The sequence below is a fragment of the Agelaius phoeniceus genome, chromosome 1 (genome assembly GCF_051311805.1).
Source record: "Agelaius phoeniceus isolate bAgePho1 chromosome 1, bAgePho1.hap1, whole genome shotgun sequence".
Lineage (NCBI taxonomy): Eukaryota > Metazoa > Chordata > Aves > Passeriformes > Icteridae > Agelaius > Agelaius phoeniceus.
Window position 1 is genome coordinate 119238261 of NC_135265.1, and position 24146 is coordinate 119262406.

A 24146-nucleotide genomic window follows, 5' to 3' on the forward strand; every position below is an offset into this window, starting at 1 on the left:
CCGCTGGAACTCAGAAATGTTTACACATGGAAATAACACCATCCAGGATTGTCTCTTCTTTCTGCTTAACACTTTGTAGAGAACAATAAATATCTGCTTTAGCAGAAAATCATTTTACATTTAGCTGGAATAAGTAATAGTCTACAGTTCTACATTTAGCCACTGCTCCTGTCCAACCTTAAAAACCAGAAAAGCAAAAAAATACTTGTACAGCTTTTAACTGATTGAAGAGTCAACCTAATTCCCATATTATACTGAAAATTGAGAAAGGAATTTAAAATGCTAAATACCGGAAAACTATAATCAATAATTAGGTTCTGTTTGGCTCTGTAAATGAGTCTAATAACAAAGGGAAAATTACAGTGTTTTTTTCAAATGCTAAGAGCATAGGCCAGTCAATACAGGTCCTTTGGAACAAGCAGTGAGATTCATGCTCAGTAGCAAGGACTCCTTTCTTTTTGATGTAGCTGTGCTTTAAAAAACAAAAAGGCTGAGAACTTTTTAGAATGCAAAGTCATGTATTTGTTAACCTCTTTCATTGCACAGAATCTGATTAGAGTAATTCCATCAGGCAGAGGCTTCATATGGGAACTTTTTATGCAGAAAGAGAATATTTCAGATATATTTCAGCATTTGCAGTTAAAAACCTGTTTTGCACTCTCACTCATGAGATTCACAACTCTGTAATATCTGCTGGCAGGAAATACTATCTATTAGTGCTTAAAGACAGGGAAGGATCTCTCAGAGCACCCTGATATAGCTTGCTTGCTCTTCTTACCCTAACATTTGTCCTGTGTCAAATGACAAAGATAGCACACACCTGTCTCGAAATTAAGGTTGTTTTCCAAGTGATCTGAACGACATCTCATGGGGAGAAAGCTAGGAGAGGAGTGGGAAAAGATTATTTGAGGTCTGAACATAGAAGGACACTCAGAAACCATGACCCACTTGGTTTGAAAACTTCCTTAACTCCACCCTGTAATTGCACTAATCAGGAATTTCTGGGAAGTGACAAGGACTCCCAGAAGGGCAGGACAAGCCTGTATCCCCTGCAAGGAGTGCCTGTTTAGCCTAGCCCTCCTCATTGGGAAGCAGAGGTGGATACTTGGGTCAATGCATCAAGATATGCATTTAATCCCCTCTCCTCCCTCATGTAGACAGTGATTTTTAGCCAAATGCAGATCTTTGAAAGGCTTTCTCATTTGAATGATACAGAGCTCATGATACCACTTATAGGAATGAGCTCTGGCTGAAAGTCAAGAAAAAAGTGGGATTCTCTCCGGTCAAGTGCTGTGAATAATAAGTCTTATCGCTACTTAAAGTTCTGTGGCGCTGTTAATAATCCTGTGCTGCCAGAATCTCAGCATTATGCCTCAAGGGACAAAGATGAGGAATCAATTCAGCCTCAGTTCCTAGGAAAGAGATTTAAATAATCAACACCATCCACAACCAGGTCTAACCACAATAAAGTCATGCCCTGGGGCACACAGATGACTCAAGTACTTCTATTTGGTAGACCTTAGACATTATATATAATCTATCCCCCATCTCCTCCCCATAAATCCTCTTTTACAAGTGCAGTCTGTTCTTGTGAGAGAGCGCTCAATGCAGCAGTCATCAAACCCATCCTCCTAACTCAGTGAAAGATGCTGCTGTCTGCTTGGAGGGACAATAGAAGTGTCTCAAGAAACTGTGTGAAAATCAGTGCCTGAACATCCGGTTGGAATCTGATTCCTCCTTCTTGTCTTTGTGCTTCTGTCACACCCCATTTTCTTTACAGAACCTCTACCTCATTCAGTGCACAGTAAATGGAATATAATGGACACCTCTTGTCCAAATAGAGTCTAAGAGGGCGTATGTGAAAATCAAGCCCAGCCAGGATTGTTCCAGGTACTCTGGCAGAAAAAGAAAATTCTCCAGAGCTGTTTGAGATGCTCACTGCTTTTAAAACCATTCTGTTCACGCAAATGGACCCAGCTGCTAATACGGTGGGAGCTTTTACTTTTTCTTCAGACTTTGATGTATCACTACAGACATCATAAATACCTTTTTACTTTTTTTAGCAGACTCACAAGTTATACAATAACCTGTTTGGGGGCTTTCAGTGGCTTGAAACTCAGAGTTTGAGAAGAGTTTTTAAACTTTTGTTCCAACAGCTTGGACTTTGAAAATTATAAAAGTCTCTGGGGTCATTCAGAATCCTTTGCACTGTTCAGAAAGAGGAATTTCTTTGATGAAAATGTTTCCAAGTAACTGTAAAAATAGAAACCCTTTTAAGAACATAACATGTTTAACATAAACCAAATGATTCACAGGAATGCTGCAAACGACAGAAAGAACAGTTGTGTGAAAAATTTGATTATCTCTATTCTGTACTGGAAGAAAGAAAAAATGAGATGACACAAATAATCACTAGAACCCAAGAGGAGAAACTGGAACACGTCCGCTCCCTGATGAAGAAGTATGCGGCTCACTTGGAAGCTGTGTCAAAACTGGTTGAATCAGGAATCCAGTTCATGGAAGAACCAGAAATGGCTGTGTTTTTGCAGGTATAAAGTCTATGAATCAAGACAGAAAAAGAATGATGGGTTTATTGATATATTATTTAAGCATTTCTCAATTGTAGGCCCATTCAGAGTTCATTCATCTTCAAGTGATCATGTATACAAACTCTTTTTTTTAAACACCTGAATCAGCTCAGAAAAATAACTACTCATCTTGTGAATACTATCCAAATCAAGAACACGAGTATTTGCTATTTGCAACAAAATATACTATCCTGTGTATGAGTTTCTGGTCCCCTTAGAAGAAATAGAAATTCAAACATTTTCCAGGTAATCTTTATTTTCCCACCAATACCATGGTGGGACAATATGCTCATGTGTACATGATCTTCTGAGAATTATAGGTTTCACTTGTAAATTGACAAAATTATTAACTTTTCAATAATTTGTGTGCTAAGATACATTTTGATACCTTTACTTTTTTTTTTGTCTCTTGTTTTCTTACTGTAAATTTAAGAGAGGTGAGTAGAGAACCATTAGCAGCCCATCCAATGAATTCATTGGTGTAGAATTTCTGTCCTGCAATTTTACAATTCCTCTGTATTAAAGGCTGGAAGGGCAATTTCTACAAAACAAAACAAAACAAAACAAAACAAAACAAAACAAAACAAAACACCCAAACCAACCACAAACAAAACCAAATTAAAACAACCAACACTTACTTTCATCAAATAATTGCCTTTGAAGAGTACAATATTCTTCCAAGACAAATAGAGTTTTGTGTCTCCAAAAGAGGATAACAGACCAGATGCTTTTCACCACAAACACAACCAAAAAAAAAGAGGAAAAATATTTCCTTTTGGGGTTTATTCCTATCAACTCTGCATGTTTCCCATCATATTCCTGTTTTAATTAAAACATCTTTGAAGAACTAAAAGGTTTACTCAGGTGTATGCTAATTACCATCCAAATTTCATCTCATTCCTGGATGTCATGGCTGTCACTATTTAAATTCTTATTAGTGCTTTTAAAAGCTGACATTGTAAGAATTATTTCTCAATGCATAAAATCTCTGAGAAAATTGAATAATTTATGAATTCAGTTATTTCTTTTTTGTTTCTACAGAATGCCAAAACATTGCTACAAAAGTAAGTCTTTAAACTTGAGACTCTTGTTTTTTATAATCACAATTTATAAATTTATCTTCAAATCCAATGACAATAACCAATTTCTATTTTAGAATTACTGAAGCTTCTAAAGGATTTCAAATGGAAAAAATAGAGGATGGGTATGAGAATATGAACCAATTCACAGTGAACCTCAGTAGAGAAGAAAAAATAATACGAGAAATTGATTTTGATAGAGGTATGTAATTTATTTTACCAAAATTTCTTTCTTATATAGCAGCTATGTGTGATTCACATGATGATACTGAGTAGGAAACCTCAAATCAGATATTTCTCTCTATGCCAAAATGTAACCAGAGCATTATGTATCAATTATAATCAAATCTAGGTTTATTTTTTTTTAAGTGCTCGGATGGCCCTGCAAATTTTTTAGGATAACTAGTGTGATTATATTAAAGAAAATGCAGTGCTAGAGGCCTTCCTCTGGAAACAACCTGAGCCATGACTGCAGACCACAGGATTTGTCAGATGGCACAAAAGCAATGGTTTGACCAAGTTTCAAGTTTGACAGTCTGGTTTAGGCATGTTGGTATCTCAAACTTCCAGTCATGCATTGCAAAGCACTGACCCAGTAAAGAATTATGAGGACAGCTTCAATGGCATTAAAACAAACATATACCTAGAATTGGAAGGACTTTTTTCATGAGATTGTGCCAGATCCCAGGTAGCCTCTCCCCAAAACGTGCAGGGCTGTGCTGCACATTCCTCATGAGGATAACTGCATTGACAGGAATTTCTGTCCTCCTTCCCATGGAAAGGGACAGCTTAAGATTTTAACCAGCATGTGTGTTCAGTGTCTTCCCTGCCCCAAAGCTCCTGCTGGCAGCTCCATGGCAGTGCCCAGTCCAGGCTGGTGGGAGCAGGCTCCTCACCAACATCCTCTCTGCCAGGCAGAAGATTGTCAGTGACTTTGCCATGCAATTGCAAATGGCTTCTTAATTACCTAAAGACTGAAGTCGTCTTCACATGGTGCTCATCTTGTCCTTTTACACATGTTCTATCAGAGGAGGAGGGAGAAGAAGAAGAGGAGGAGACAGAGGATGGTGAAGGCTTGGGTCAAGTCCACACAGAATCATCAGGAGAGGAGGAAGAGGAGGAAGAGGAGGAAGAGGTGGAAGAGGAAGGGTCAGAGGGAGTACCACAGGCACCTCAGCAGGACCCTGAAGCACAGAGTGCAGGGGGAGAGCCCCTGGCTGAACCCACTCCAGCGCCAGTGCTGGCTGCCCCAGCTGGTCAGGTAAATGTCTGTGCTGCCCCACTGCCCTGCCAGCTTTGCTGAGTGCACCTGGCAGAGCCAGAAATGCTCCCCTGTGTCCTGTGGGCACCGTGACTCAGGAGCAGGGCTAAGGGAGTTAATGCACTGGAGGGTAAAATTATTTATTGCCCTTGTACACATACATGCAACTTTACTTCAACATGTGCATGTGTCACTCGATAGGCAAAAAATTAGCTGCTAGATCAATTAAGATATATATGGGATACATAAGTGATAAATAAAAAAGACTCCATTTGGGAGTTCAGTGCATTACAACGAATGTTCTGCTTGCTGTGATTTAACTCAGACTAACTGTTATAAATGAGATGATTGTTAAAATATTTATACCAAGAGAATTTGGCATTCTCTCTGGATTTAGGAAGCTTTCCACCACCAGTTTTTAGATTATACTTCTACTGTTTTCTGTGAATGGCACTTGCTGCCTTCTACTCTGATCGTCCTTGGGATATGTCTAGCTAGATGCAGGAATATCATACACCAAACAGGAGAGGAAACTGCCTTTTACAACCTGACAGCAAACAGGTTCAGGGTGTGAATATTTTAGGCCAACACTTTTCTTAGGGAATTTGATTAGAATGAGACCATAATTACTGCATATTCTAAAAGATGTACATTAAAAAATATACTTCATGTGCTACTTTAGTTTGCCTTGCATACCATTAACTTAGCAAATTCTCCTCTTAGGAAATTTACTCAGTGAAGTTGCTGAAGGGTAAAGGCTGCTGTGAATATATTTGAGGAGGCCTATGTGAAAACAAGAAAGCACACAAAGGATATTTGATTGTAGGAAGCTCCCTACCTAAAACAAGTGAAAATAAATACTATAGATTCATTCTTTCTTTGATCTAAAAACACGTGTGAGTTTTCACCAGTCATGTGAAGATGCTCTTAAATCAGGCTTTACTGATTTAATCAAAATTTGAAAATTTGCTCTGAGTTAACTAAACTTGTGTTCCCTAACTGATGCAGGGTTTTATGCAAACAAGAACTAGGCATAAGCAATTCTGCCCACCAACATTAGAATTCTCTAATTTCTAAGGCTTAAGTGAGAAAGGTACAGCATGCTGCTCTAGAAATTGTAAAATGCCATTAGGAGATAATCAGGCATGAAGTCAGACATGGTATGTGGGTGTTGTGGTGTGACGGATACCTGTATTTGAGTTTTTGCCTTCTGGTGTAAAAAGGCAAAGCAGAAATGCAGTGGTGATAGCAGACTGTGTGTGCAGAAACCCCAAGAGCCTGATGCAGGTAGAGTTGCAGTTCATCTGGCTGCTCCTCCTCCTGGCAGAGCAACAGTGCTTGGCTTACAGCATTGATGGCAAGGCTCGTGGGCAAATGCTTCTCTGCAGTATTCCCTTTATTCTGCTGCTTGTATCAACAGACTCCTTGGCAAAAGTGTTATTCTTAACCTAAATCCCAACAAGCCATCTGAAGGTACCTACACCTGTCATTCATGGCTGGTATGGGTTCATGAGACTTTCATGCAGAATTTAAGTTTTTAGGATTGAATTGAGGGTTTATCTGAATTGATGAACCCATCGCTCACTCCTTTCTCAGTTAGCACCCCCTTCCCAGCTAGTTCTACCTTCCTGTTCTATTTTTAAGTTCATTTATTTTCTTTCTCTTGTCTGTGTTATTCAAATGATATAGTTGCTTTTGCTTTGCATTTTGATTGCAATTCTTTCAGATCATATTAGTGGGACAAACCTATGCCTTGCAGTGCTATCTAACAAACACAACATGCAGAACAATGTGACTACAGCAGGAAGGTAACGTGGTGCACTCTGCTTGTTCTTCTCTTTATCTGTCCTGCTTAAGGATGTTGTTGTGACACCAAGTGGTTCTCAACAGACTCCCGAGTCTGACACTCAAGTGCCGGCCCCAGCAGAAACCACGGATCCCTTGTTTTACCCTAGCTGGTATAAGTCCCAGTCACGGCAACCAAGCAGCCCAAGCTCAACCCCGGTGAGTGGGCTGGGGAAAGTAGGGACTCCTGTTTCTCTGGAAACAAGTGCAAAGAAGGCAGAAGCCCCGACAGCAGCAACAATCGAGGAGAGTGCACCAGGGAGTGGTAAGGAAAGTAATGCCACTGCAGCGACGTCCAAGGTCAGTGCTCCCAAAGTCATCCCAGAGGGCTGAGACGTGCAGCAAGGCGGGAACAGCAATGTTAAGGAAAATGTGGCTTCATTTTCCTCTGCATGCTAAAGAACAAGAGCAATTTCAAACATGTGAAAGCAGCACAAACTGCATTTATAGATGGTTCAATGTGTGACAGGCTGACTATAGCTTTGAAGCAGCATGCTGGTGGTTGCTTGTGCTTACCTGCTGGTGCACCTTGCTTGTGCCAGCTGTTATCCAAATTACTCACACACAGGAGCTATTGGAGAGGCCAGTGATGTCACTGCACATCAGATATTTGCATGTGTTAGTGGCAGAGAAATCCTGTGCATGAGATTACTCTCATCACCTGCTGACAGTCTGTGTATGTGCTGTCCTACCGTGACTGGTGGAGCAGCTATGGCTTGGCTTTGCCTTCTGCAGCTCTGTGGCTGCACCTGGAGTGCTTCCCCATGTGAACATGAAGCTGTGCAAACACCCAGAGCCTTCCTGTGTGGTTGGTTGCCTCTCAGTAAGGAGTGTGGTTTCCTGGGTTCAGATCTGTGGCAGAGGCTTTGCTCCAAGGAATCTTGAGACTTGATTAAAAGAGAGCGTGAAGAAAATACATTTCAGTTCAGTGTTAGACACTCAGCAGCATGATGGGATAACAGATACTGATGTGTTGAGTATAGGAGAATGTTTTCCTTAAAATGACAATATTAGAATTGGTATAACCTGAATTTGAATAATCCTCCTTCAGCACATGTATACAAACTCCACATGGCCCAAAGACACAAGGAACAGAGTTGAGGGAGCTGTGCAAGGATTTGCACACTACACCAGGTCCTGCTCTAGTGTCTGGTGACCAGCCCATGAGCAGCACTCTGTAAATCAAACCATAGTAATTTACAGGTTCTAGCTGCATGTTTTAAGAAAGAAATTACCTGTATGTGTGCAATGAGAAGGGATTGTGTGTGTGTGTGTGTGTGTGAGAGAGAGAGAGAGAGAGAGAGAGAAAGAAAAAGTGGGTATTAAGTATTTCATGCTGTTTCCTTCAAGTCTGGAGATGACTATATAGCATACATAAGCAGCTATATAGGCTGCAATTGTATGACAATAGATAAACAATCCTGTTCCAGGCAAAAAGTTAGGAGAAGGAATTAACAGAGATATGATAAAAGGGGCACTTCTGCTAGAGGTTTCAGTCAGTGATACTTGAATTTGGTGGCTGACTTTGCTGACTTTCTTAACAAAAGCAACATCTGACCACTAAATTTCAGTGGCTATTTTTCAAGTCAGGGTTTTATTTGGGAATATTTGAGTGGAATTAAAACAAGAAGTACTTTAAAATTATCAAATCTACTACGACATTGTCTTCTTAAGTGTATTCTACATGAGCTGGCAAAAAGTAAATTCACAATGAAATTTATTGTTTCCTCTTAGCTTTCCTAAGAGCTGTTTCCTCTTATTAGTTACACTGATGACCAGGCAGCCTAACCTCACCATAGGTACGTAAGTTCTGTACTAGGTTAATTTCCTGGGAGCTTGCCTAAGTGTGGTCTGCATCCCTCAGCCCCAGCAAGAACAAAAGGAACAAAATTTGTGTTTGATGTGGGCAGCTGTCTGAAAAACAACAGCAGCCTGGTACCCAGCTTTCTTCATTGAATACCAGGAGCAAAAACAGGCACATAGGAAAGATGTCAGTTCCTGTTGGCATGTGTGTTTGGGGGTGCTGCATCTCAATATTTTCCCAGATCACAGGTGACACTGGCATTTTGGAAGGAGGAGGAGGATGCTGAGCAGAGTAGCTCATGGTTCTGGGGACATGGGAGAAAGGAGCAGGGAAACAGCTGAGGATGGGATTGCCAGTGAGCTGGAGACACAGCAAGAGATAGGAAAGCACAAGAAGCAGAAAAATGCAGAAGAATAGAAAGAGCAGGATGTCTGAGTAAGGGTGATGCCATGAGATGATGCTGTGGTCAGATTTAAGGATCTGAGCTGAGATGTGTCTCTGTCACAAAGGAAATGACTGCTGTCGTGGGGCAGTGATCATTTTCAGTTATGTGAACTTCAACTTTGTATTTTTCCTGCATGTGATTTTACTCAACCCACTCTGAAGTGCTATATTCCCTTTTTTTTTAAACCCCAGCTGATGTTCTTCACACCACTGTATTTACTCCCTTCCTCTAATTAAAGTATATCATGGAAAAGTGCTGTGGAAACAGAGCTTTTTGACAGAACATAGTGATAATGAGTACTTCATGTGATGACAACACTGGTGAAGCACTCTTCTTATTTTCTCACAGGAGTTAGCATTCTGCATAACACTTTTGGCATTTCTTATCATACTACATCGTCTTTGGACTCTGATTCAATACATGATTTGTACTTTCATGGGTAGGAAATATTTCATTTTACCACTAACTAACAGTTCAAATAGTGTATCTGGTGATGTTCCTATATAGCTTTAAAGGACTTTTTCCCTTTCTTCCTATCCAAAAACATCATGCTAGTTCACAACATGAGCTGCCTAAATCATTTCTTCCTCCTCACAAATGCCACCCTTCAGCTTATTCCTGCATGGTTAAATATTGCATCTCCCTGGTTCAAAATGAAAAGAGACATTTACTCTTGTAGATATATGGGCTTGTATTTCAGTTGCTGTTCAGATGACCAGCAGGATGGAGAATCTGTTGGTTGACAGGTGTGAAGAACACCAAGCTTGTTCAGTCCAGCAAGTAGGGGAGGAAGAGCTGGAGAGTAATAATTGGCATCAGAGGGGTTAAGGTCAGGAAAACAAATCCACTGAATATTCCTGCTGCCAGGATCACCACAGAAAGCAAATCACCTATGCTCCCTTGGGTGGATGGCTCAAGCCCCACTCTCCAGAGGTCCCCATGGACATATTGGAAAGGGGTCCCTCACACCCCAGCTCACACAGCACACCCCACATTCCCTTCAGGTCCTACTGCCATTCAAGCAATCTCTCCCACATTCCCAGTGAGCATGGAGCACCAATCATGGCCCTGAAATGCAGCATTTACAGGAATCCCACCCAATCTAGACAAAGGATTTTTTTTTCCTTAGGTCACATTAAGAGTTGAAATATCCACAAGATCAAGGACTAAGAACTTTACTACCAAATGAAGTTGTCCCAAATACAAACTCTGTAATTTAAACCTTAACTATTCTGTAACATCTCTTCTGGAATAACCCCTTTTTTGGTAGACAATATCCATGACTATCTTCCAGCTCCAAATTTGTGCCCCTCTTAGGTAAGTCATACATGTGTGTTCAATTTTCAGTGTGATATAACTGATCTACAGAGAATTCTGTATTACAACTGGGATATTTAATATTGTTTACTGAAAACCAAAAATCTGACTGAAACCAGTTGTAGTTAGCTTTGGGTATTTGCTCAAATGACAGACAAATTCAATGTTGATCTATTCTTCAACACAAAGATGATTGGTTTTCCCTGCTCACTTTCTGCACTGTGGTCTCATCACTGTATGTGATATGGAGCATCTATGAAAAGTGACAAACTATTATTCAGCTTTTATGTGCAGAACTTCCAGCACTCTGACTGAAGAATATCTCTCAATTAAAATAATTAAAAGGGAGAGGGCAGAAGTTATCATCTACACTTTAGTTGCATAAATTAGCCAAAAAGATTCACTGTCTGGTAGTAATTTGAATTTGAAGAGCATTGGACAATGTGAATCTCAATTAAGTTTATGGACCATCGTTTAATCTTCATTTGCTTGTGTTTGGTTTTGAAAACTTGTATTATTACTAAAGGACATAGAGGTTGTTTTTATTCCTGGGAAATCAGGCATGTGAAGAGCACCATGCTTTCTTTCCCCTCTCCTTATTTTTTAAATTCAGAATACCTTTTAAAATAAAAAATAGATAAAGGCAGAAAGCTCTTATTTCTACTGTTTGAGACCTCTCTCTGTGTGGTCTCTAGTGACATCTTTATGATTTATTTAATAATGAAGTAGAAAGAAGGTGAAGGGAAAAGACATTTTGGTCTCAGATTCTATTTGCATAAAAATGGTTTTATTCTCCTTGCATAGTGAGGTGGCTGGTTAGACAGTTTATGTGTCTTCATTTTTCATATGAAAGATCAGGTCACTGCCCTTGTTCCTTTGTGTGATAAGCCCCAAAAGCCAAATAACAAAATTACTTTGAATAACTGTATAATTATTTATAATAATAATAATATAAACCTGCATGACTGTCATCATAAGAGCAGCATATAATTTATTTTCAGACTCTTTTAATAGAATGCACCAATAGGGTTTTAATTGGTTTTCAGCAGCAAAAAGAGATCAGTTCCCCTATTAATTCCCGACATTTACTTTATTCAAGGGTCATTTCACTCTAAGAAATTGTATTGATGCATCTATAAATTTCCTCCAGAGTGTGGGAGCAGGGATAAGGCAACAGGAGCCATAGCCTGCAGGTGTGCAGATTGTTTGGTGTAAGAAAGGCCAAAAGAAGATTATTCAGCATGAACAAAATAAGTAACTCTGCATCAGACAGCCTCATCCTCCTTCGGGGAGTGCCTAAATCAGCAGTGTGGTCACCACGGGCTGCTTCTGCCTCTGACAGAGAATGAGAGGCATCTCCACTAAGAGCAAGTTCAGCAGCAGCTGCTGCTTCTCACTTGGCACCTGTCCCACCTGCCTGCTGAGTGTGAGGTGACATTGCTCCCAGCCCAGCTGCCCCTGTTCGGTGTCTGAAGCTGGGGAGATCTGAGCCTTGGGAGATGACAACCAGCAGCAAATGATTACAGCACAGGGAGCAGGAATAGCATCAATGAACTGCCTTGGCTCCATGGGGAGGGCTGTATTAGTGGTGAGTGACACAGACATTAGCAAGCAGCCCTTTCCAGTGCATGGGAGAAGCAGATCTTGGAGTCCCACAACTTTCCCTAATCATATTTTGTCAGCAACATCTCTCATGCAGTGAAACCATATAAATTTGTGAGCGTTCATAAAAGTCTTGGTTTGTCTGAGTCTGTGGTTACCCGGTTTATTTCAGCTAAAATGAAGTGCTGGACCCTGCATCCTGTTACTGAAATTCCCCATAAGAAAAGAGTCTGTCTGTGGCTCCAAAGGACTCCATTTAGTCTGAAATGAAATGCAAGTTAATCATCCACAAACAGTAGCCTGATCTAATTTCCCTTTGCAGTCAGCAAGTACAGTGCTTTAATTCCATGAGGATATAAAATATAATCAGGACTGAACTGTTTGGGAGGAGAAATACTAATGGAATGGCCTATGCTAATCTTGTTTCATTAGTTTTAAAATTTTCTATTACTTTCTTGCAACCTTATGCCATCTGCCAGAATTACCATAAGGACAGTCTTCTCTGTATTCATGTACTGTAGTTCTGTAGTTCTCTTTGCCCTGTTGCTGAATACTTTAATTTCAGCTGGTGATCCTTCTTTTTTTTTTTTTTCCCATGAAACATCTTTAAATCACATCAGAGAGATCAGTATTTAGCTAAGTTTTAGCTTATTGGTTGTCATGTCAATGTGCAGACAACATGGACTAAATAAGATCATTGAAAACCAAAATAAGGCCAAGAGATTGCACTGTGCTCTTTGTTCACATACCTCCACTTTTCCATCAGGGTATACAAGGCATGGTCCCACATTTTAGCACAGTGCTACTCTGGAGTGTTTGCACAAGCATAGAACACAAATAAGAAATGTTCTCTTCACCAAATTGGAAACTCAGTCTTGCCAATGTGCTCAGGTGAGGAAGACAAGCACCCACTTCAAGCCAGCTGTTCCAAGAGGGATTTCTTGCTCAAGAGAAGGCATTCTTGTGAGGCTGGATCTTGCAGGAATGGGGCTAAGAAAGGGTCTCTATTCCCGACACACCGTCCCACAGTTTCCCCCAGAGCAGAACAAGAAGTTTATTAGCATCAGCCATGGGCATGGCCCAGGTAGCTTTCTTCCAAGACACCAGCTGCTGCTCCAAAGGCTCTCTGCTCCCTGCAACGTGTGTTTAGTGCTAATGAAAGATCCAGGAATGCAGACAGCAAAAATCAGCTTGATATTTGCAATCTAGGTCTTTATATACCTGTATCTTACCTTTCCTTAGGTGGAAAATGGATGAGTTTATTCCTGTACCATTAGAAAATATCTGCAAGGTTTGACTGAATGAAAATGAGTCATCTGTCCTCCATGAAGCTGAGCTTTTTGTAGGAGACCCTTGAATCAGCTGGTGTAGAAGCCCAAATCAAACTCTGTTTCAATCTTCTCCCTAAACATCTCTTAAATTTCACTGTGGGGGGTGGCGGTGGGGGTGTGGAGGGGAGCATTCCTGTACCTGAATGCAAGAAACTCAGTTAACAATCAAGAAATTCTGCCTTTGCTTCTCTGTAGCTTGACTCAATGAGTTGGGACTCGGTGATAGCAGCTACATCTGTGGCCATTCAGGCTGATGTTCAGTTGGTGGTAAATTTTGCCTGTAAATTTCCATTTTGTTTCTTGACTTTGTGCTTCAGGTGAATTTTTTTCCCCTCAGTTTGGCAATGCATGCAGAGGAGATCAGCAAAGTCTTGATTGTTCCTCTTTTAACACCTCCCTCTCCCTTAATTTTGAGAATTACCTGGGTGATTCAGAGACAGCAGCGATGACTCGTGAGGGCAATGCATTAAGACCAGATTTCAGACAACAGTTTCTCATAATTAATATGAGTGGCAAATACTTCACCTGAAGTTTTCCCTCAAATAGTCTGCTCTGCTGTTTGTCTGGTGAGTCATAGATATCATCTGATTTATGGATATTTCATTTTTTTCAGTCTATTACTCGTAAAAGGATCTCCACAATGACAGTTTGGACAAAATTATTTTTCCTGTTGAAATTAATACAAAGCCAGGCTCACATAGACATTGTCTTTCTGTGACTAGCTCATTTAAATACTGAATTCTACCTCCATTCAGCCTCCTCCTCCAAGCATCACCTGTTCTGCTCATTGTTAAGGAGTTTGGAAAGGAAAATAGAATGTAAACAAAAAATATTTTTTAATCATGGATGAACTGTTACTGGTTTACATCACATTGTGGTAGATGTATGTCACAACTACACAAACCATCTGCTTCTGGAATATTTGCTTAGTTACCTTACTGCCTTGAGACAGGCCAGGCTTTCAGTGCAGCCACTCACTCACCTCTGGAAAGCAGCACTGGTATCCTGTAAGCATTAGAGATGGATCAACATTTAAATTCCAGCCTAGCTGATTGAAAATCCCCGTGGTGGTAATTAGTTAACTGGGCCTGAACCCCTATGTTTGGGAAGGGTATCCTTCCACTTGCAGGGTTTCCAGGCTTGTGAGCAGGCAGGGGCTGGACTGCAGCACCCTGCAGTGCCCACCTGCTGGGCTTTTAAAATGGAGATTAGGACTAGGGGGGCTAAAATGGAGATAAGACCATGTGCAGCCAAAATTAAAAATGGAAAATGAGGAGACAGACATATCAAAGAGTGATGATTCAATCTTGTATCTCTTTTTAGGTGATATATATTCCTGGCATCTTTGCAATAATCCTCAGGTCATTAAGTAAGAGGCCAGTGACTAATTAAAAAAACCTGTTATCCCTGGCTGCCAGCCAAGAGGTGCTGCAACGTTCAAACCCTGCTACAGATGTCAAACAGAGACATCATGCCTTTGACTGAGCAGAGAAATGAGGAGCTCACAGTCCTGGGGGATAAGTGATCTGAATTTCTTACTGCTCTTTTCAATTTAGAGAGCACCCTATAAAATCTGCCTGAGTCTGTCTCAGCCACTGAAGGTGGTGATCGAAATACAGATCAGTCACTCAGAGCACTCCTGGCTCAGCACTTCTGTACAAAGAAGTGGTTTTTGTTCATGATGAAACACTTGCTGTATGACTTATTCTATTACAAAATGCCTTACCAAGAAAATATAGCTGTCATTTCCCCCATTAGTGCTGATGAGCCTCTTCAACATCTGACAAAATATTTGTTTTTAAAATGCATTCATTTTTATATTTATGCACAAATTCAAAATTTAATTTTAGAAAATAAATAAATTTCTTTTTAAAGAAAAATTGAGCTGGTGCCTGCCCAGATGCAGGTCAGTTCCAAGCTTGCCTCTGGTGACAGTGACTCTGTACCCTGTCAATACCGGGTCAATAACTGTGACTGAATTCTAAGCTCTATGAGCAGCATTTATCACAGCTTCCTTGGTCTTCACCTGGGAACAGTGTGAGAGGGACAGAAGGAAACTTGATTTAATATCTTGCTCATCACTTGGCTGAGTGCTGTGCAAGCAGGCCAGCACTGCTAACGGGCAAGCAGAGATTACAATGTGAGATTTGACATGACAGACATCCATCTGGGCAATCACAGAGCTACTCACTGAGCAATTCTGGGGTTTTGGAGCAGAGTCATAGCGTGGATAACAGCTTCAGTTGCTGTGGTTGCAGTAAGGAGCAGATTCAGGCAACTGGAGACATGGAAAAATGAGCACACAAAGAAAAAGTGGTAGCAACAACAGCTGATGAGGGAAAAAAATGTTGTAACTGTGGCCAAGACTTTCTTCTTCTGTTATGTGGTGGCTTTAAGGAATGACAACAGGTTGCTTTAGCTGACAATCTTGCTTTTTGTCCTGCACCTCCACTGGTTTTGTCTCTCAGAGAGGCTGTGCTGTGCCCACAGCTCACAAACACCACTCTCACCCCCTGCAGGCTTAGGAGAGCCCAGGGCAGTCACTCACAATGTGAGCAGCACGGGATGAGCCTCCAAGCATGGGATGTGTGCGTCTACACATCTCAAAGCTATGCTGGCTCTGTTATCTGATCCCACAAATGGAGCTCCAGGGTGAATCACAGCCTGAACTATCACTGTGTCATTCATTGGATTTCCAAAAGTACCGTTTGCAGAGGGAGAAAAAGCTTTGAAATACAAAAGTCCACATTAGTCAAAGGAAAGTCTGCCTGACAGAGACAGACAGGACATTAAACCACTACTGTTTTTGCTACTTCTCCCTGAAAGCTAATAGCAAAATTTCTACAACATGGAGAAGTTCTTGGAAGGTCTTTACTTCACATTTAACTTGTTAATCTGAATTCCTATCTATTTGTGTGACAAAGCAGCAGTAGGAGGAAGAGGGAAGAGCTGGTATTCATGAGTAGCTTCCTGGCACTGGTGGCCAGCATGTAGTACGTGACCAGCACTTACTCTGGCAGCCTCTCAATAGGATCCTCCCTGTGCTAGACAGCTCTCCAGCAGGCCTGCAAGTGAGCAGAAATGGTAAAGGCTCATTGTTCAGGAGGTCCCAAAAAAACCTTCACTCCTAGAGGAGTGAAGAATGGTGTGGATAGATGCAGGACAGACTGTTCTGATCATGCAGCCTTAATATTCACATGTTTTTAAGACTCTCCTGTTGGGTTTCCTCCATTTTCCTGGCCAGTAGGAGGACTAGGTTTCATGCAAATATGTAGTTAATTACTCTCAATAAAAAGTTGGATCAATGAGGTGCAGCAATGGGTCAAATATTACACAAGTATGTTATTGCTTCCTTTTCTTCCTTAAGTTATGAAAAAAATAGGTGATTTTTATAGGGGAACTGTATGTCATTTGTCCCAAGTAATGCTGAGAATAAAGCTGCTCTCCCACACCATGTTCTAATGCAGTTTCCACCACAGGTTCAAGTGTCTGGACCTCCATGTCCCATGGGAGATGCGTGGAACCTATACCAAAATAAGACAGTTGGGCTGTTTTCCTCTGAAATATATTTTATCACTTTGAGATCATTATGTAAGAGACTCTGCATTAGACATTATCCATATAATGTTAGTTGTAATAGTGATGATCTATTGAAGAAAGGCATTTCCTCCCAATGGACTTTTAAAATTAATTACTGACCACTATTAAGAGAGTGATATGTCTAATTCTGTGTCTGATGGAGCTTGTCTATGCATATAATTTTGTCTGCTACCTTATGTACTTCTGTGGCAGGTAATTGTAACAAATATTTTGGAGAATGCTCTGTTGATTCCCACTGATAAAAAAGATCCATGCAAAATAAGCAGCCCCTTAGCTTTGAAACAATATTGTTGTGATATACGTGACAGCTGCCAGGTGTTATGCTGAAGGAGCTAGACTGCATAAAAATATGAAAACAAAATGCTTGAACTAAAGTTTAAACTATTTAAAAATAACCTGTTGTGCTCCCTTTGTTTCCTCTGCCTGGAAGTGTTGAGTGCCAGCAGTGTAACACTTGACATTTGAGGCAGACAAACATAGCCTACAGATTCTGTGACTGCTTTGCAACCAGCTAGCATTTTTTAATCATCCCTGTTCTTGTCAACATTGGGGGTTGTTTCTAAACAAGCCAGCTAAAAATGGGCATTAAATTTAATCTCTAGCTCATTTTCTGAGGCTACAGAAACCCTGGAATCAAGAAACCTGTATTTTCACTGCTTCTCTCTCCAAGACCCACACTTTCTAACAAATTCACACCCTTGCTCTCCTGCTGGATAAAGAGGAGGCAGCAAAGGCACTGGGTAGTACATGTGCCTCTAAGGGTGTGGATCCAGTTTTTCCTCTAGCAGAAAAGGTGATTCAGAAGTTTTTTGCCAAATGGCCCTGCCTCTTATTGCTTCCCAGATGCCACCACTTACAGGGCATTTGTGCTGAGGAAGCTGTTTGTTGGGCTGTGCTGAAATCAAATCATTCAAATGATCCAGGTTTAAAAATATCTTCCTTCACCTCAAAAAAAGGAAAAAAAATGATGTTGTTCCAGTGACATTCCCATTCTTAGCACAGCCCTTCAAAGAGCTGCAGCAATGCAAATGGACAGTGAACCATGGAACCAAAGCAGGAAGAGGTGAATGGGGACCCAAGGGGCAGAACCTGCTTCGGGTAGCATTGTTGCTCCGGAAATCATTCACATAGGTTGTAGCCAACTGCCTCATCCATCTACATTAAAGTAGATTATGAAGCCATTCAGCCCTTCACCTTTCCTTCCGACTTCCTAAACTTAGGAGTTTGTGATCTCATAAAATAATACTGCAGTCAAAGTTCTGAATTCCTATCAAGGAGTGTTTTGATATCCTGAAATACTTGGCTGGAATCTTTCTTGTATAATTGCTTAAAAGCCAGATGTAGTCTAACCCAGTCATCCAGAGTGTCTGTGGAGTCACTAGAGTTAAACAGGTACCTCCAGAGAGCAATCCATTTCTTTGAACATGGGACAAATCACCCTCTGGTTGTGCCTTTCTCTGATCACTCCCATTAGAGGGGATGAACAGAGTTTGCTTGAGTGGATATCTTGTTTCTGGATGACTAAAGTTTGTCAATTCAGATCCCAGCCTTTGTACCTAAAGGCTGCTGAGGTTCGTGCTGGTAAAGCAGAAATCAATGTGTAGACTTCACTGTATTTCAAATATATAAAAGGCCTAGACTACATATTTTCTCCTAGCATAAATAGGATAACTGCTGGGACCTAATAATGAAAATGTTATGACAAACCATCCCACCAACCTCTTTCCTCATCTCCACACCCATTTTTACAAGAACCTAATACAGATTTAAGTAGAGTCCTGCTTAAGGAAGCAAATACTGAAAAATTATGAATATGTGCAACTTTGAAACGACTCATCAGGCTCAACTCTGAGATCCTTATACTGTTTATTCATGCAAATTCTAGCGTGCCAAATGCTGAGGAGTGCTGAATGGCTGCTCAGTGGGAGTTGTGGTTGCTCAGCACCTCCATAGAGCTGGCATGTAAACTCCAGTCTGGACTTTGCTTATGGGAAAAACAAAACCAACCATCAGTCATGCATGGTATACTTCTCTCCCCACTTCATGAGCTGGCCTGGTGAAAATTCCTGGTACTTATTGAAAGCACCATCTGATGTCACTCGACACCACAAGGGAAAACATAAATCAAAGGGTAAGTATTCAGCACTCTCTCAGCATTGGCCTAATGTGGTGAATGTAATCTGAGGTAAACCCTTTAGTTATTCCTTATTACTTTTAGGGACCCAAAGGGTTGGGACTTGTTATTCTAGTAATGTGAAAAACAAGTCCTACCCAGGAGATCGCCAAGGCAAAGATAAAGCTCAGGTAGAAGCTTGACAAGTTACCTAATAGCAATGGACAGACACAATGAAGTGTTGAATCTGGACTGTCTTAAAGGCATGTGGCAAGGGTTGTGCCATGCTCAGCACTGAGCTTTCCTCTGGGAGCAGAGTAGGGTTGCAGTAACAGGGAGAGCGAGATAATCCAGCATGAGATTACAGGGACCTACAGAGAGGTCAGATGCCTCAATCCCAATGACCTGCTTCTGTATTGTCTTTCACAATCACAGCCTGGTTCAAACCAGGTCTTTTTCTGTAAAATCTACAGCTGAAATCTTTTTCTTGGACAATTCCAGCACACTGTATAACTCTGAGTTGTGTGGGCTGCTGTTGGAAGGGAAGAATGGACTTAATAACATGGACAAAGTTGTTGCTGGCACCTTTTCATGGTTTCTTGTCTTACACAAAGAGAGCAGACCTCAGTCACTGTGTGATTCAGAGACAAACACTGAAGTGTCACAGGTGTGAAAACACAAGCCTAAAAGCCAAGTAATGTCCCTACTGTCAGTTTTGTGCTTGCTTCACTCCTAGCTGGGCGTGATGGAAAATGATTGGTTTTGGAAAGGCACATGGAGGTATTGCAGACTAGCAGCCTGCTGAGCGCAGCAAGGTGCAGGGAGCAAATGCTTCACCCAGCCAAACCCAGTGGGAATGTGTTGGAGTTCCAACATTGTTTTGCTGACACAGGAAGATGTCATCGCAGCAAAATATGAAGGAGTTAACACATTATGAAATACAGTTTTGGCAGCGATGCAGACAAAGATTGTTTTGCTTGAAATGCAGTAGCAGCAGTGCTGGTTAACAGGGTTATGCAGTCAGCTTGCCAGTCTAAGTCATTGCATTGTGCTTTATTTCTTCTTATATATTGGGTCCAAATCCTATGAAGCACTCAACATAACTTTAAACTCATAGATGGTTCTTTGCTTCAAAGTTAGTCTTGATTTACTGTAAATTTGTGGATAGTGGCTGGTTAGAATAGCAAGTGAAAGTGCTAAAGGAAGCCTTCCTTTATGACAAGGTACCAGTGTGGATTAAAATTAAAAAAAAAAAAAAAAGCAGGAATTGTGTTTTAAACCTCTTGGCAGTCCTATTCTTTTACAGGGTGAGAAGTGAGGACCATGCCTGCTTACACACACTGCTGAGGGCTTGGTGCACAAAATTGTACAGCCAGGTTCAAAATTACTCTTAGCTAGTCCAGGCACTCTGACTGCCCTTCCAAAAACAAAGGCGAAGTTTTCAGCATCACAAAAGACTAATAAACCACCTACGCTCCTGCATCTACCAAGATGAAGAGAGCGCCAATGCCTTATAAATTCAGAGAGTCTAGCCATGTATTTACTGTAGTCAGGTTGAAAGATTTGCAATCAGCACTTTCCAGGGCTGAGAGGCAGATCTTCTATAATCAGGCCTCAATTAGTTACCTGCCTTCAGCTGAAGATCTGGCCTCCTGGGCCCAATTCTTTGCCATACTTTTGCATGAGCCTGGAAGACAGCCCTTCTCAACAGCATTGCTGGAAATGGGCTTTTGCATTCAAGTAGACAGCTGTTTCTCCCATGTTTTCACCATGCTTGTGGTCTCGATAAAATACATCATAAAGTTAGCAAGCAAAAGCTATTTTCATCTGCAAGATGCCTGTTTGGGTTTTGCAGTAAGTCACCATGAGTGCCTTGCTTTGAAAATATGAATCTAAGTCAAAGATTGGTCCTCATTTCAAATAATAAAGCAGTTTCTCAGATAATATTTCATTGAAATTAATAGGGCTATTTCAATTTAGAGCAATCAAGGATATTGATAAAAATGGCACTGTGAACTGTAATTAGATATAAATAAAGAAACAGGGATCTATTTATTTTCATACCTTCATGCTGTCTCATTCGTTGATGACACTGAAATAGGTAGTAACTGGAATGAAGCCCAACAGCTAATTTATGTTTAACATACCACTAGTTCCTACTTATTCTTGTAGTATACTTTAACAGTAAGTACTTACAAAAATGCTTAGTAAAATCATCCATCCCATGCTTCAGTTCCTCAAAAGCATCCCCGCTTCAATGTTTGTTGCTGGATGTGTCTATTAGCAACACTGCTTAAGTAACTTTCTGGTTTAGGACAATTCTATAAATGACTGAGATGTTGGAATTCAGAGGACACTACTTTGTCATTTGCTCTCTATTGAGTAGTATGTTGACATCAAATAGTTCACCTGAGATCATGCTGAGGTTTCCAAAGTAAGCTAAAAAAGGAAAAGTAAGCTGCACAAAGAAGACTGGCAGCGTGGCTGGCTTAATTTTAGGAATGCACAATAACGTATGTGTGCATCTAGGAATACAAGGGGGAAAAAATCCTGTATATTGCAAGTTAAATTGTGGTTTTAATGATGAAGACACAAGGCTTTCCTTAGGTAGCAAATCACACATTTTTATTAATTTTATCTTTAATAGGATTTCTGATCCTATCACAAAGCAATCTTCATTCTTTGCCAAAGGGATCTGGAACTAGTAAAATATTTCTGCCTATTACACTGGTCTGTTAAATATTCAACTAATTTTAGAAATTCCTTTTATTAGCAGCTACAGTATACATGTCCAGATTCCTTTTTCTACTGTAAGTGTAGGATACCTATGCAAAAAAAAGAGAGATATAAACTGAAGTTTATATCTCTGTATTATTTGTTTCCTGTTTCTCATCTGAGTTAAATTGAAGTGAAACAAATATTAGAAGATTTTAAGGGAAAAAAAAATAAAACACTTCCAAGGCAGATTTCATAACAGCAGAACAAGTATCATTTTGAGTGGCAATGCACTGGCAATAACATTTGGCTCTGGTTCACATCAATCTGGAGGCCCAGCTACACAAGCCAAGCTGGCTCAGGATCACTTCTGAAGAGGCATTTATCACCTTCAGTGCAATAATATTCCAGAGGTCCAAATCAGGACTAAGCCCTTTGCACAGATGCGACACGCTCACCCAGCTTAATCCTTCCTCCAACACTGTCATGGCAAAAGTGCCTCTGACTTCTTTGGTGTTAGAAGTCTTGTCTTAGCTTCCCAAATTTCCATGCTCCCTGCCTTTTCCCTTCTTTCCCACTTCACTCTGTTTCCCTGCATGTTGTGAAGTCTTATGGATTTTAATGCAATTCATATTTTCCTCTTCCATTTATCAGCCTTTCCTTCCTTTGCAGACTGGTTCTGAGCCATACCCTCAAGGACGAGTGGAGGAAGCTCCCGTGAGCAGTGAGAGGGGTGACGAGCCGGCTCGTCATGTCTTCTCCTTCTCGTGGCTGAACTCACTGAATGAGTGATGACTCACTCTGGCTGGCTTCTGGTGTGCTTCTCCTCAGAAGGACCGCAAGCACAGGCAGCCTGGCTGCAGTCAGCAAAGAAACTGGCCTGGGAAGGGGCATCTGAGCAGGTTTCATTCCTGGGAACTCAGCTGACCTCCACACCATACCCTTGAACTGACAGACCTGAGAGGGAGGGGAGCATGGGGACAGATTATTCTATGTATTGTAGTCATAGTGTTTTCCAATAATTTCTCACTTCCAGGGGGGAAGAAGCATCACTACAGCTTTAGGCTGAGCACTGCTAGTGTTGTGTAACTCACTTGTTGGCATGTCCCCATGTAGGTGTAAACACTTCACCAATGTTCTTAGCTAAAACGCTGGTATGATATTCTCTAGAAGCATTCTTTGCTAAAACAGTGTTTCTCCTCAGTATCCTCCTGCATCCCCGCTTGTCAGTGCTGGTGACTTCAGTGACACGATCATGTCCTTGGCAGCCCCAAGTCAGGGTTGTGTCTAACAGCACTGGTGCCTCCCAGGCTGCGGAGGCTGAACACGGGAGGGAAGGAGGAAGCTGCCATTTCTTCCTTTGCACTTGCTCTTTCTACTAAACCACAACAGATGACGCTTGCAGAAACACATTATTTGTACGGAAGATTCCCGGTGGCAGGAGTGAGGAAGAGACATTTACCAAAAGCACTGGCCAGGACCCCCACACAGCTCTGAGTGTGTGGGGCAGTTGCTGAAGTGCTGCCCAGTCTGTCCAGCTGTAACTGTGTCCGTGTCCTCTCAGCCATCAGTGTGTGTACAAAAGGGGACATGTTCTTACATGGAACCAGGGTGCAATAAGGTGGCCACAGGTACTCACTCAAGGTTTAATTTGAAGCCCCTGTGCTGTGCTGTAGAAAAGGTAGATGCTGACTGTCCTGTTCTGTGTGCATTGCAGATGTTGAGCCATCAAATGAAATCAAATTTGTGTCTTACAAGAGGCTCTACAAGTTATACCGAAGGCAACACTGTGGTTTTTCTCACTGAGAGTAGGGCGTCAACACTCAGCAGTCTTTAAGAGATTGGCAGCTGCCGGGAGTGCTTGGTGCCATAGGGGACCAGGTGTCAAGCTCTGCACTAACGTTACGTGTGGATCTTTCCCAAATCCCGGAGCCAAGCCCTCGGTGCCCTGTTTTGGCAGGGGCCTGTGTGGGGCTGTAAGGCTGCGCTGTGCCCCAGCAGGGCTGGTGAGCGGGCAGTGCAGAGTGGTCAGCAGGCTGCGTGGGGTCAGCCCCTGTCCCGGACACCCGTTGCTACCGGCCCTCGCTGGTATCTGTTTTCCCTGGACAACGTTCCCTGGAAGACTCTCCTGCGAGAGTTTCGGAGGCTGCACAGGCGAGCTCCGCAAAGCTTTGGAACTTGCACAGCCCGGAACGAGCGCAGCCCCGCCACCGCATCGCCTCCGGCTGCTGGAGCAGCTTTTCCCTGGGATTTGGTTCGGGGTGAGGGATTTACTATTTTCTCCCAGTCGTCCTGGAGATTTCCCCCAGCTCCTCCCGGGAAGTTTCTCCACACCCACTGCAGCTTCCCTAGAAGTCCCTGGGAGGGACCCCGCTCGGGCACGGCCGTCGGGACGGGGGAAGCTGAAGCAGGGGGGGAACCCGCCCTTTTAGAGTGCGGGGAGGAT

General features: G+C 41.7%; 1 protein-coding gene across 1 annotated transcript in view; it reads left to right on the forward strand.

Annotated features, from left to right (window-relative positions):
- TRIM55 (tripartite motif containing 55) overlaps positions 1-23314 on the forward strand; it is a 36792-nt gene extending 13478 nt beyond the window's left edge. The window contains exons 5-10 of the mRNA XM_077191325.1: positions 2316-2549; positions 3630-3652; positions 3745-3869; positions 4696-4928; positions 6786-7073; positions 22373-23314. Of these exons, the coding sequence (XP_077047440.1) occupies positions 2316-2549; positions 3630-3652; positions 3745-3869; positions 4696-4928; positions 6786-7073; positions 22373-22492 (1023 nt within the window). The 3' untranslated portion in view covers positions 22493-23314. The remainder of the gene's footprint in view (positions 1-2315; positions 2550-3629; positions 3653-3744; positions 3870-4695; positions 4929-6785; positions 7074-22372) is intronic.
- Positions 23315-24146: the final 832 nt, after the last annotated feature.